Source organism: Eretmochelys imbricata, chromosome 2, assembly GCF_965152235.1.
Source record: "Eretmochelys imbricata isolate rEreImb1 chromosome 2, rEreImb1.hap1, whole genome shotgun sequence".
Classification (NCBI taxonomy): domain Eukaryota; kingdom Metazoa; phylum Chordata; order Testudines; family Cheloniidae; genus Eretmochelys; species Eretmochelys imbricata.
In genome coordinates this window covers 105,689,878-105,704,292 of record NC_135573.1, presented here as the reverse complement: position 1 = coordinate 105,704,292, position 14,415 = coordinate 105,689,878, and the positions used below count along the sequence as shown (strand labels likewise).

Genomic DNA, 14,415 nt, shown 5'->3' with positions numbered 1-14,415 from the left:
TAAACCCTCTTCTTACCATTCCTGCAGATAACAGGATAAAAGGCATCAGGATAAAGGCTCCCAGCCTGAAATGCATCCTGGTGGTTTAGTAACAACTGTGAGAGGAAAGGATGAGGGAACAAGAAATCAGAATACAATTAACGACAACAGAAAAAGGTTATTCTGAATATTTAAGGTGCAATGAGTCAAAGACAACATTTACACTTCAGCAAGATATTGCCAAGTAAAACTAATAGTCAAATACATTACTTCAGTTTGCAAGATTAGAGATGGGGCAGAAAAAAAAGAGAGTCTAAACTAACTAGTTTATATTGTAGTGATTTCAAAAACAAACACACAAAACAAGAAACAAAAATATTTACATTATATAACAAAAAATAAAATATTGGACGGACACTTAAGTAAAACCAGTACTCTGAGAAAACACCAAATAATATAAATAGGACTGTCGATTAATCACAGTTAACTCACACGACTAACTCAAAAAAATTAATTGCGCTTAAAAAAATTAATCACGATTAATCGCACTGTTAAACAATAGAATACCAATGGAAATGTATTAAATATTTTGGATGTTTTTCTACATTTTCAAATATATTGATTTCTATTACAACACAGAATACAACATGTACAGTGCTCACTTTATATTTGTATTTTTGATTACAAATATTTGCACTGTAAAAATGATAAAAGAAACAGTATTTTTCAATTCACCTCATAGAAGTACTGTAGTGCAATCTCTTCATTGTGAAAGTGCAACTTACAGATGTAGAATTTTTTTGTTACATAACTGCACTCAAAAACAAATACAATGTAAAACTTTAGAACTTGCAAGTCCCACTTCTTGTTCAGCCAATCACTCAGAAAAACAAGTTTGGTTACAATTTGCAGGCGATAATGCTGCCTCTTCTTGTTTACAATGTCATCTGAAAGTGAGAACAAGCATTTGCATGGCACTGTTGTAGCCAGCATCACAAGATATTTATGTGCCAGATGCACTAAAGATTCATATGTCACTTCATGCTTCCATCACCATTCCAGGAGACATGTGTCCATGCTGATCATGGGTTTTGCTCCATAACGATCCAAAGCAGCATGCACCGACATATGTTCATTTTCATCATCTGAGTCAGATGCCACCAGCAGGTTGATTTTCTTTTTTGTGGTTCTGTTTTTTTACAGTGCAAATATTTGTAATAAAAATAAATATAAAGCAAGCACTGTACACTTTGTATTCTGTGTTGTAACTGAAATCAATATATTTGAAAATGTAGAAAACATCCAAAAATATTTAAATAAATGGTATTCTATTATTGTTTAACCATGCAATTAATCGCATGATTAATTTTTTTAATCGCTTGACAGGCCTAAATATAAATAATAAAATTTATATTGCATTGAAGGATACCAAAAGCACTTTAAACACACTACAGTAAAAACTGTGTTATCCAGCACTTTTAGCAACCAGAAAGCTCTATTAACCAGCATTACTGGTATCTCCCAATACAAATCTTCAGTCTAGTAACTGGGACTAGTGTACTGCCCAGGAAGTTATGCAACTGCACATTCTGCACTCTACTTTTATGCAAAAGAGGCAGAAGATAAGTAAGCAAGCTGATATCATTCAAAAACCAGTCGGAGAACACTTCAATCTCTTTTGTCACTTGATTACAGACCTAAAAGTTGCAATTCTTCAACAAAAAAACTTCAAAAAAAGACTCCAACGAGAGACTGCTGAATTTGGAATTAATTTGCAAAGTGGACACCCTTACATTAGGCTTGAATAAAGACTGGGAGTGGATGTGTCATTACACAAAGTAAAACTATTTCCCCATGTTTATTTCTCCCCCCCTCCCCTCCCTCACACGTTCTTGTCAACTGCTGGAAATGGCCCACCTTGATTATCCCTACAAAAGGTTTTTTTCCTCTCCTGCTAGTAATAGCTCACCTTACCTGATCACTCTCGATACAGTGTGTATGGTAACACCCATTGTTTCATGTTCTCTGTGTATATAGAATCTCCCCACTGTATTTTCCACTGCATGAATCCGAGGAAGTGAGCTCTAGCTCACGAAAGCTTACGCTCAAATAAATTTGTTAGTCTCTAAGGTGCCACAAGTACTCCTTTTCTTTTTGTGGATACAGACTAACACGGCTGCTACTCTGAAACCATTAAAAAAAAGCAGCTTCCAGAGTGTGTCATAGGGTCATTACAGATTCAGCCCAATCTCCTACACCTTCTACATATACAATGATAATTGATGTTGATAATGCTGACCCCAAGGCACTGCAAGATCCTGAAGTGCCTTCTGAATCATCAAAGAAAGATAAAATTATGTTCAGTACAGTTTCAGTATTAAGTGTATTTTTAGTGATCTGGGCGTATGCCATGTGCTGGCCATAGTGATATGTAGTGTCTTAAGATAACCTACTGTATAGAAAACTGTATCTGAATACACCTAAGTGCTTCAAGAAACCAACCACTCTGCAGTGCAGTACTACTGCACGATTGGTAAGTACCTGTTTACTATTTTCTACTTTATTCATTTTATTGTATTCTAATTCTTTGAAAATTGATATTCCATTGGTAAGTATAACTCTTAGTTAACTGGAATTTTTGATTTACCGGCACCCCCCATTTCCGCCACATGCAAGATAACAAAGCTTTTACTGTATATACAAGTTTGTATGCACACATTCAATGCAATTACTCAGACGTACTTAAAGAGAAGCATATGCTTAAAGTGCTTTTCTGGCTCTGGTGAGATTGTAGAAGTGGGCTCTAATTACACAAACCTTTTCTGTCATCTGAAGTGATATTACATGTGGCTGATGAAACACAAACTTGACTCTTGTTTGTTACTTGTTTTTGTTGTTAAATCTCCATTCCAAGAGTCATTGATTAATTCCTCCAGACATCTACCTCAAGAGGAATGCAAATTAATTTAAGATAGTTGGTAAGAATACAAGTAGAAAAAATTCTGTACAACTACACAGTATATACCTAATGGTAGTTATTATGTATTTATTTCTGGTTGCATGCAGCATAGGCAAAGCACTTTCCACACAGAAAAGGTGTGAATCTGAAGAATTCACTGTCTGAAGATTGACAAATAGACAAAAAGAGGGCAGAGGAAATTGTCACAACATATATGCAATTAAGCAGTAATATGCTTCCTTACCTTTCTATAGTTAACATTCCCTTCATGTTTACTGAAAAATTCCAGAGCTCGATGTGCTGAAAAACATATAATATTAAAAACTGACTTAAAAGTACTGTGGCTAGGCCCATCTTTAGTTAGAAGTATTGTCAAAATGTAGGTGCTAGAATGAATTTAAGAGTACTTATAACACAAGTGACATTGGCGTACAGCACATCACTCCTCTTGACAATTCCCATGTGGTAAATGACATGTTCTCTCCTCATAGCAAATAGACGTCACTCGGTTTTAATAAATGCAAAGATGATGTTTCTTTGATGCTTTTGGACACAGACTGAGACCTTGTTCTCCTTGACTCTCCCATTCAGAGAAATCACAAGCTGCATTGGCCAGCCTAGTACTGTAACACAACAAAGGGTCTCCTTACATCCTAGCCCAGACTATCACAATTAAGAAATGAAATACTGTATCTGAGCTGTGTGAATGAGCATGTTCCACAAAATTCTAGGTACCACTAGATAGAATTACTTTCAAACTCATATTCCAAGTAGCCTTGTAATTTTAATTAATTCTTATTATAGACATAGCATTTAAGTTTCTTTGTTCCCCTAAGGTATTGAATCAGATATAACCTGTGACCCATTGTTAATGTTTAACTACTTGATTAATTTTTACCATGCATGAAAAACAAAAATCTGCAGTCAGCAAAGTAAAAACAGTGTTTACTCACTGATCGGTTAGGCATGCATATTGCCAAGCAGTACTTACTAGACAAGCTTCACACTACAGAATAAAATAAATGGACATCACTCTTTTAAAGTGAAATATTGTTCAAACTTTGATTACATTTGACTTGTGTTAATGTGACAGTCCCTGGAGACAATTTATTTACACATATTCTCTCTGTAAAAGGATTGGGTTAAACTGCAAACCCAGCAGCTATTCAATTCTTGCTATCAATATTGGTTTCATTTTGACTATTAATGTAACTTGGACCATTTAAAATTATATTATACAAAGCACGCACAGACAATTTAAGGAACAATCCCACATCAGCAAGGGAATAGACAAGATGACTTAATAGGCCTTTCCAACTTCTTAGTTCTATACAGAACATTTTAAACAGAGAAGGGATATAATTTCCAGTGCCTAGAATTCTTGGATTGGCAATTTATTTCCTCTATTCCTCCATACACAATATTAATCAAATATATTGATTCTGCAAGTTGATCTACACAGACAGATCTTTAAAATGGTAGAGCCTCAGGAATGGACTTCAATGGAGCTCCACTCAGATGTATATGTTTGTCCATTCAACTCTTTTTGTATGGCCATAGCAAGTAGAGTGCAAGTAGAGTCCAACGAGTGGTATTTTCAGACAAATAACTAAAATATGGTTAAAAATTGTGACCCAATAGCAAATTATAAGGAACATTATTCAGGTAATCATGATCAATAGGTTAAATCAGTGGTTCCCAAACTTGTTCTGCCGCTTGGGCAGAGAAAGCCCCTGGTGGGCTGGGCCAGTTTGTTTACCTGCCGCACCCGCAGGTTTGGCCGATCGTGGCTCCCAGTGGCTGCGATTCACTGCTCCAGGCCAATGGGGGCTGCTGGAAGCAGCACAGGCCAAGGGATGGACTGGCTGCCGCTTCCAGCAGCCCCCATTGGCCTGGAGCAGTGAACCGCGGCCACTGGGAGTCACGATCAGCCGAATCTGCAGACATGGCAAGTAAACAAACTGGCCTGGCCCGCCAGGGGCTTTCCCTGCACAAGCGGCGGAACAAGTTTGGGAACCACTGGATTAAATAAATGTAGCCTTTTTTAATTTGGAAAATATATCAATTTTGTCCTTGATTAGAATGAACAGATTAAATTTGGAATAAATCTGTCAATTTTGTCTCTGAATTTTCTGCAAGCAGTTTGGAATTATCTCATTTGTGTTATTTCAAGTTACTGACGGAGGACCAGATTCTGCCACCCTTATTCACAGTAAGCACCTTAAGCCTAAATCCTGCAAAGACGTATGCACCTACTTAACTTTATGCACTATGGAGTTGTCCTATTAATTTCAATGGGACTACTCACGGTGTATAAAGTTAAGCATCTGCATATGTCTTTGCAGAATCCAGGTCTACAGTACTACTCACAAGAAGAGGGCCCAACCTGGCCCTGAATAAATTCTGTGCATAATCTTATTCTAACTTGTTCACAGTTGCAAATATTCAATGTTTGACATTTGAGAAGTTTGATTGGCCAAAGGCCACATGCTATGTTTTTATTCCCTATTTGGTTAAGATGAATACTAAGAGTCACGATTTCTGGTGCAAGTACTCACCAATTATGAATTAAAAATTTGTTGTGAGTGAACACTCTGCAACATTCACTTAAAATTCACTGTTTCCATTAATATTCTTGCAGTAAACTCATTTGGTAGAATATTTACAGAAAGCAATAATAAAATGAATTTATTTAAAAATTCAAACAAAAATGTTTCTGATTCCTCTTCCCCTGCCCTCCACCCCAGTTTGCCCCATCTCTCCTTGCTTCTGTGTTGCATAATGTTATTTGGCATTAGCTTAACTGGATATCTACCTACCAGAAATAAAAGTACAACAGAGACTTTGGCACTTTTAATCTTATATGACAAATTCAGCATCATACTTCACTACCTATTTTACAAAGAAGTTAATATATAATGCTTTGAAAATGTACAATATTATTAAAAACAATTCGAAAGGAGAAAGCTGAGATAATTAAGACACCCATGTAGCAACAAAGAACATTTAGAAATATAGATAAGCCATAAATTATTTCCTAGAAAATCACTTCTAATTTAAATATCCCATATTCAGTGATCAGAAAGATGATAGTATTGGTGAAGTTAAGCATTAGGCTATTCTTCTCTTCTTTCTGAAAACCAGAGCATTTTTGTATAAGATCCATAGACACGAATACAAACATTCCAATTTCATGACGCACACATTTTAGAAGATAGAAGAATTCACATTGATTTAAACACCTAACATAAAAATAAACAGGCAAACTAGTGCTACAGCACAAGCTCCAGACAGGATATATACTCAGACATTCATATCTGCTATTTAGTCTAAGAAAGATGGAATTTGCATGATCACTGTCCTTCACTTTCCAGTGATCCAATTTTCTATCCAATCCTGTATTCATTTCCCTTTGCAAGCAATTTAAAATATTATGCTAAAATGCATATTTTGTATGTACCTTACCTATTTCAATATGTGTTGAAATACCGCACAGCATACATCTTTGGCACAGGCTGTAAACTATAATCAGCAGAACAGACCAAACCTTGAAACCATCCATATTGCTAATATACTGGCACATAAATCATAGCTTTAAAAATGCTTGGGACAGTATTACTGTGACCTTTGAAATCTAGGTTACAGTATATTTCTCTCCTTTCAAGCATGTCACTGACACAGAGGCTAAACTGTCAGGTTATTTGAAATGCCCCCATTTTCCAGTTTGATGTTAATCATTATCAGCATTTATCTTTTACGTCAGAGTGAATGTATCTTATAACCAAAGGCAAAAGAAATCTGTCCTACAGGATGTTTCCCTCCTGAAATCTGTGGCATTTCTAGAGCGATGGGAGGGTAACTTCTATTCCTTGACCGTCTGCACTTCTGTATTTTAAATAGAGATATCATTGTAAAATAAAAAGGGTCATTCAAAAATATTTGTAGTATGGCATATGGCTGTCTTGTGCCGCTACATCAAATTTTACAGAAGACCAACACAATATTACAAAGTGGTATTTTTTAGCTGAAATCAACATAAATACCAGTTTTACAAGTTTCATGAGGCTTGAGGTGAGCAACCACAGAACTTATTACCCCTCCTCCCACCACCAACTGTGGTTTAGGTCCAATAACCCAGTGAAGTTTGTAAAACTGGTGTTTAGGTTGTTTTCCACTAAGAGTTGAGTGGGCTCTTGTAATATAGCTTGTAAGAGTGTTTGCTGGTTTTTTTTCAGTTTCTGGTGCCTGTGTGGAGTCCAGTAGGACTGGGGCTCAGGCTTATCAAAAGTTTTACAGGCCTTTGAGCAAAGTTGGTCCCATTTTAAAATCTGTCTCAAAGCCGCAAACCTAAGAAAAAGTCACTTGGGGCCAGATCTTGCAGTGACTTATACGAATGCTTAACTTTACTCCCAAGTGTTCAACAGGACAATGCAAAACATTGCAAGTTAAATCCATGCAGTTCTGTGGCATTGGGGCACTAATTGGAGGTTTTGGTGTAACGTTTTGCAAAGCCTTAAGCCAAGATCTCTGCTCCAGCAGCATCAAACTCATGTGGACCCTGGGGGTAGAGGAACGTTGCCACCATTGCCAGCATCACAATATTTGATTTGGTTTTTTTGTAAAGCCCCAGCTCCTGGAGTCAGGTCATATAAGTGAAACTCTCAGCTTTGTTTTTTTTTTTTTTTGAAGAGTTAAGGCTTGTCTACCGAGGGCAAAAGCCCAGACTAGCTATTGCTATTGGAAGTGGACTAACCTAAACCACAAAAAGGCACTTGTAGTGCAGAATATGACTGTCCACATGGACAGCTAGTTCAGAATAGCTACTAGAGTGGCTGCTCACATTTTCCCAGATGGCAGGCAGGACATTCCAGTACTTTTGGGAACAGCACAGATGTAGTGTAGGAAACTGCTGTTTGTAGGAATATGCTATTTAGGGTGTAGTGAGCATGCTCACACAAACTGAGCATGCTCAGTATCATCTACTGAAGCCACTTCCTTTCACCCTGCCCTTATTAGCCATAAGATTCTGCTGACTGCTTTTTACAGAGTCTAAAACGGGGTAAATTGACCCCTGGTCACACACAACCCCCCTCCAAAAATTGACTGGTCAGAAGGGTCAAGCAGCTGGAAGCAGGATTAGGATAGGGGCTGAAGGCAAAATCAGGGATGGGGAGGGAGAAGATAGAGTTAAGCCCGGGGTGAGGCACTGCCAGAGGGAGGCAGAGGGTAAAACCCCAGCACAGGAAGGGGCAGAGTGGGCAACAGTTACACCACTGGACTGAGACACCAGTGTTTGGCCAAAAAAATAGGGTGGCCAGGCAGAGGGGCCTTTTTATTTGATCAGAAGGGCTTTTTTGCATGTTCACACAAATGGAGCATGATTAGTAACATCTTCTGAAGCCACTGCCCTTCACCCGGACCTTATTAGCCATTAGATTCTGCTGACTGCTTTTTACAGGCGTTAAAAAGGGGCAAAGGGGGGAAAATCGGAGGAGGAGGGTGGCCAGGGTCTGAGCAGGGGTTGAAAATTGACTGGCCAGGGGGTCAAGCAGCTGGAAGCAGGGATAGGATAGGGGCTGAAAGCAAAATCAGGGATGGGGTGGGGGAAGGAAACAGTTAAGCGTAGGGGTGAGGAACTGCCAGAGTGTGACAGAGGGCAAAACCCCATCACAGGCAGGGGGAGAGGACAAAACAGTTACCCCGGTGGACTGAGACACTAGTGTTTGGCCAAAAAATAGGGTGGGGAGAGCAGAGGGGCTTTTTTATTTCCCCTTCCACAGACTACCTCTCAGCATGGGCTTCCCAGGCCTGTGTTCTTAAAGGCACAGGCATCCAAATGCCTAGTCACTGCAGCTCCTCTTTGATGTAACCTACTGAGGTGCTGCGGCAGGAGACTTACTTAATTCAGTGAAACCAGGCCTTTCCTACATCCCCCGCAGGGGGCTATATACCCTCCCTGGATTTCCCCAAAACTAGTTAGTCAACTAGTTAGTCAAACTAGTCAACTAGTTACAACAGTGTTGCCAATTTTGTCATTGGTTGGAAATTTGAATTGAAACTGAAACATTAATATACACATTAAAAGCATATACAATGTACGATCAAATACTTGTACCTGAAAAAGTATAATAGGTTTGAAAAGCATGAACAAAGACTAGCTTCCTCATACAGCTGTTGTTTTTTCTGATTGTTGGCACATTCATTTTGGCAATGTTGGCCAACCTTATAATTTAAAATTATGATTTGTAAGCAAGGTCTGAATGAGCTCTTCCCTGACAGCGAATGAGGAGCCAGGGTTGGGGGGAAGGCTTCAGGACCAGACTGTATTTACATGAACTCACCTACTCTGCCTAGGTATCCAGCAGACAGAGCTGTGTTGTCCGAGCGATCAATTTTGGCTGGTGTTTTGGGAGTTTCTGTACTAAACATTTTTATTATATTATAATTAATATATTTAATATATAATTGCACTATAAGGTGGGTAGAAAGCTGGCTAGATTGTCGGGCTCAACGGGTAGTGATCAATGGCTCCATGTCTAGTTGGCAGCCGGTGTCAAGTGGAGTGCCCCAGGGGTCGGTCCTGGGGCCGGTTTTGTTCAATATCTTCATAAATGATCTGGAGGATGGTGTGGATTGCACTCTCAGCAAATTTGCGGACGATACTAAACTGGGAGGAGTAGTAGATACGCTGGAGGGGAGGAATAGGATACAGAAGGACCTAGACAAATTGGAGGATTGGGCCAAAAGAAATCTGATGAGGTTCAATAAGGATAAGTGCAGGGTCCTGCACTTAGGACGGAAGAATCCAATGCACCGCTACAGACTAGGGACCGAATGGCTAGGCAGCAGTTCTGCGGAAAAGGACCTAGGGGTGACAGTGGACGAGAAGCTGGATATGAGTCAGCAGTGTGCCCTTGTTGCCAAGAAGGCCAATGGCATTTTGGGATGTATAAGTAGGGGCATAGCGAGCAGATCGAGGGACGTGATCGTCCCCCTCTATTCGACATTGGTGAGGCCTCATCTGGAGTACTGTGTCCAGTTTTGGGCCCCACACTACAAGAAGGATGTGGATAAATTGGAGAGAGTCCAGCGAAGGGCAACAAAAATGATTAGGGGTCTAGAACACATGACTTATGAGGAGAGGCTGAGGGAGCTGGGATTGTTTAGCCTGCAGAAGAGAAGAATGAGGGGGGATTTGATAGCTGCTTTCAACTACCTGAAAGGGGGTTCCAAAGAGGATGGCTCTAGACTGTTCTCAATGGTAGCAGATGACAGAACGAGGAGTAATGGTCTCAAGTTGCAGTGGGGGAGGTTTAGATTGGATATTAGGAAAAACTTTTTCACTAAGAGGGTGGTGAAACACTGGAATGCGTTGCCTAGGGAGGTGGTGGAATCTCCTTCCTTGGAAGTTTTTAAGGTCAGGCTTGACAAAGCCCTGGCTGGGATGATTTAACTGGGAATTGGTCCTGCTTCGAGCAGGGGGTTGGACTAGATGACCTTCAGGGGTCCCTTCCAACCCTGATATTCTATGATTCTATGATAATTAATTTTTACATAAGAACATAAGAATGGCCATATTGGGTCAGACCAATGGTTCATCTAGCCCAGTACTCTATCTTCTGACAGTGGCCAATGCCAGGTGCTTCAAAGGGAATTAACAGAACAGGGCAATTATTGAGTGATCCATTTCCTGTTGTCCACTCCCAGCTTTGGGAAAACAGAGGCTCTCAGAGCTTGGTTTTAAACCTGCTGCCTATTAATGTCATTGAGTGACCCCTAGTTCTTGTGTTATGTGAGGGAGCTTTTCACTTTCTCCGCACCAGTCAAGATTTTATAGACTTCCCCTCCCTCCCCCTTCCCCTACCCCAACAGTCTCTTTTCCAAGCTGGGAAGTCCCCCAGTCTTTTTAAATCTCTCCTCATACGGAAACTGTTCTATACACCTAATCATTTTAGTTGCCCTTCTCTGTACCTTTTCCAACTCCAATATATCTTTTTTGAGATGGGGTGACCAGGACTGCACACACTATTCAAGACGTGAGCATACCATGATTTATATAGTAAAAGTGGAGGAGCTTTTGCCGACTGATCAGCAAAGCCAATGCAGACAAACTATGTGAAAAGGCTGAAAAACACCAATCCTCTGGACTGCATCAACGTGCAGAAAGCCTTATAAGCCAGTCATTGTCAAAGCCAATTTTAGAAGTACTTAATGAGACTGTTAAGAATGCTGGAGACACAACACAGTTGCTTGCATATTTATACCTGCCTCTGGAAATTTCCACTACATGCATCCGACGAAGTGGATGAAAGCTTATGCTCCAATATGTCTGTTAGTCTATAAGGTGCCACAAGACTCTTTGCTGCTTTTACAGATCCAGACTAACACAGCTACCTCTCTGATACTTAACACAGTTTATGCGAACAAACATGGCTGTCACATCATGCTTTCTCTTTAAGCAAGAGATACCACACACTACGGACTGGAGGCCAACGTTAAGTGCATTGTCATTTGTTAATCCGGAAGTTGGACACTGGTTCCGACCAAGACCAGCAAATGCTCGCTATCTTTCTGCAAGAAACTCAGCTGACTGGTTCGAAGCATGCAGTGCAACAGTGAAAGATTCAGCAGTTAAAAAAGTGAAGAACTCTCTCACCGCATTCAGAAAATGTGCATACATGGCTGATGAATGCACCAATGCAAATGGGTGTCAAGTATTAAGTCACTGTCTACATTATCTTGATATCAGTGGTAGATCAATAGATGAATTTCTAAATGTTCAGTTTATAGAAGACACTTCAGCTGCATCTCTGACAACCCACATCTTAGAAGAGTTAAATGCTTGTCAGTTGAACCCGAAACAGATGGCTGCATGTGTATTTGATGGAGCTGCAAACTTCTCTGGAAGACACAGTGGAGTACAAGCTTCGCTCAGAGAAACAGTGTAACTCTGATCTCTCCAATACACACTACTGAGGCCATCTACTCCAACTAGCACTAATACAAGCTGCACAATCTTCAAAAGGCATTTTAAAAGCTATAAATTTAATGTCTTCATTATACTCTTTTTCAGCAAGAGTCTAAAAGGACTGAATGTCTTGGAAAATATAGAAGATATATTGGGACAGAAGTTCAGATTAGTTCAACCTGGGAAAATCCACTGGCTTTCTCATGAACGATCCTTGGCTGTTATCTTAAAATTACTGTAACCATTATTATTGGCTTTGGAAAGTAGCTACCAAGATGGGATGGATCTAAGTAGTGAGGCTGGAGGACTACTTTTGCTACTAAGTTCAGAGAACACAATCACCATTCTCTCTTGTAAGTCTACTGTTAAAACCACTTGGGTCAACCATCGAGGCATCTGCTACAACAGGAATAGATCTCTGTCCAGCAATGGAAGCTACACTTGGCTCAATCAGAGAGATATCCATTGAAAACATACTGGAAGAAGCAAAGACTTCAGTTCAGCAGTTGACTAATTAGGACACTTATATTAACTCCTTAAAAGAAGAAGACAAGAAGTGTTTGTTAAGCCAGCTGAAAAAGTAAAGTACACTGACTTGATTCTTACATCTCTACAACAACTTTTGGATTCCATCAACCTCTACATAGGTTTTACAGATGCCTGTCTTAAAAACACCAACCATTGAGTGGAGTGAGGCACTACCAGCAATGGGGCTACCATGTGATCAGGACTGAATAGAGAATTTGAACACAGAGTGGAATATCATATGATGAACGAATGTAGATTTGATTTCAACTTCTTTTTTATCATCACTATTGTTCGATCCAATTTTTGTGCTAGGTTTCCTGGGATGAAAGAAGTAGGAATTCATCAATTTCTGCTTCCAGTCACAACAGCTACAGTTGAGTGTTCTTTTTCCTCATTGAATAGAATTTTGTGTCCTGAAAGAAGTCGCCTTCTGCCTGATCATGAGCATATCATGAAGGACTGGAAGTATCTGACACATGAGCAGCCACCAAAAACGAATGCACTGCATTCAAGAAGTTAATTAAGAGTTGTGCAAAATTACAACAAGAAAGATGTAGATATAGTGCTTCATAGTTGGCTTGGAAAGCCAACTTTAATTTGTATGATGATTTAAAAACGTGAGTTAAATCTAATAAAATGATCGTGAAACATTTTTCAGTTTTTACTATGGTGCCATACAGCCCACCTTTGCCCTAACAGTCTCACACCTCATCACTTCTCACCCTTCCCCCTGTATTTCTGAACACACACCCTAATCTCAAATTCTGTGGAAAACACTGCAGTGAAATATTTTTTCTGTGTGATACTTTTTGATATCACATTCTGTCAGCTGCAGGATTCAGTATCAATTATCATCCTAATGTAAATAGCAGGGTAGGTTTGTTTATTTTGCTAGGCTGCTTCTCTGGCTCATTTGTTCATGGGAGAAGCCTGAATCTCTAAAGAGCTATTCACATCACCAAAAACCCCATGTCAGTTTTTCCAATAGAACTCTTTGCCTCCCCACTAAGGTTTGTCTGAGTTTGAGATCATCAGTAGCAACAGTTATAATCATCCTATGTCATGTTTTCTAGAGATCATGTGCACTTTACCAACTGCAGGCTCAGTTATGACTCTAAAGCTTGAGCAATGGGGTGGAGGAAGACAAGGTAGCGCATCTCCAAGCAATGGTGGTAGGAACAGTGTTTGTGCTGGTGGAAGCCAGGGGAAGCCCTGGGCCACCAGGAGTACTGCGGAGTGAGGCTTGTCCTCACCAGTATAGAATAGGTGTAGCAGCATACAGTCCACAAAGGGCATGGCTCCTCGGGGGTGCTCACTATAGCTGGCAGTGCCTTCTGCCCCTACCCGTTTGCCATCAGGGTATTTAGGCAGCCGCAACATTATGGCTTCTACATGTATGGGAGTGTTTGGGGGAGGGAAAAGGACTTTTTGGCCCTCTTCTAACCTCTACCACCACTAATGCCTTTGAGTGATGGCAGCCATATTTTGACACTGTAATAAACAGATAGGAACTGCTTCTGCCAGGAAAAATGTCAGGTGAGCATAGACGGTCCTCAGTAAGGGAAAGAGGAAATCCATAATACTTCTCTCTCCTTTCTACCAGCCCCCAGAGAACACAATATAGCAGCATGGTGACAAGCCCATCTGGCTCATCTTCACTCTACAGATTTCAAAATCTATTTCTGAATAAGCCCTTTCATCTCCAATGAAATATTACCCCAGGAGCTTGCTGGATCCTATGCTCCCTTTGATCAGAAACCTTTCTCAGTCAAGACCACAGGACAAGTGACTTGCTGCCTGTGCCTGCATGCTGAGTTGATTAATAGTCAAAGATCGCACCAGCATAGAAGTATATTGAAGGTGAATCCTAAGGAAATTAAGATTTTAAATTATCCTCCACATGTCCCGCATCCCACTACAACGAATCCAGCCTGGGTCGTTTGGAAGCTGAACACTTTATGCTTCCATCCCACACCACTGT

The 14,415-nt window shown here is 40.1% G+C and overlaps 1 protein-coding gene across 1 annotated transcript in view; it reads right to left on the bottom strand.

Annotated features, from left to right (window-relative positions):
• GPLD1 (glycosylphosphatidylinositol specific phospholipase D1) overlaps nt 1-6,521 on the bottom strand; it is a 38,746-nt gene extending 32,225 nt beyond the window's left edge. Inside the window, exons 1-3 of the mRNA XM_077810567.1 lie at nt 6,404-6,521; nt 3,183-3,238; nt 17-95 (exon numbers count right to left, since the gene is read on the bottom strand). Coding sequence (XP_077666693.1) covers nt 17-95; nt 3,183-3,238; nt 6,404-6,521 — 253 coding nt within the window. The remainder of the gene's footprint in view (nt 1-16; nt 96-3,182; nt 3,239-6,403) is intronic.
• Nucleotides 6,522-14,415: the final 7,894 nt, after the last annotated feature.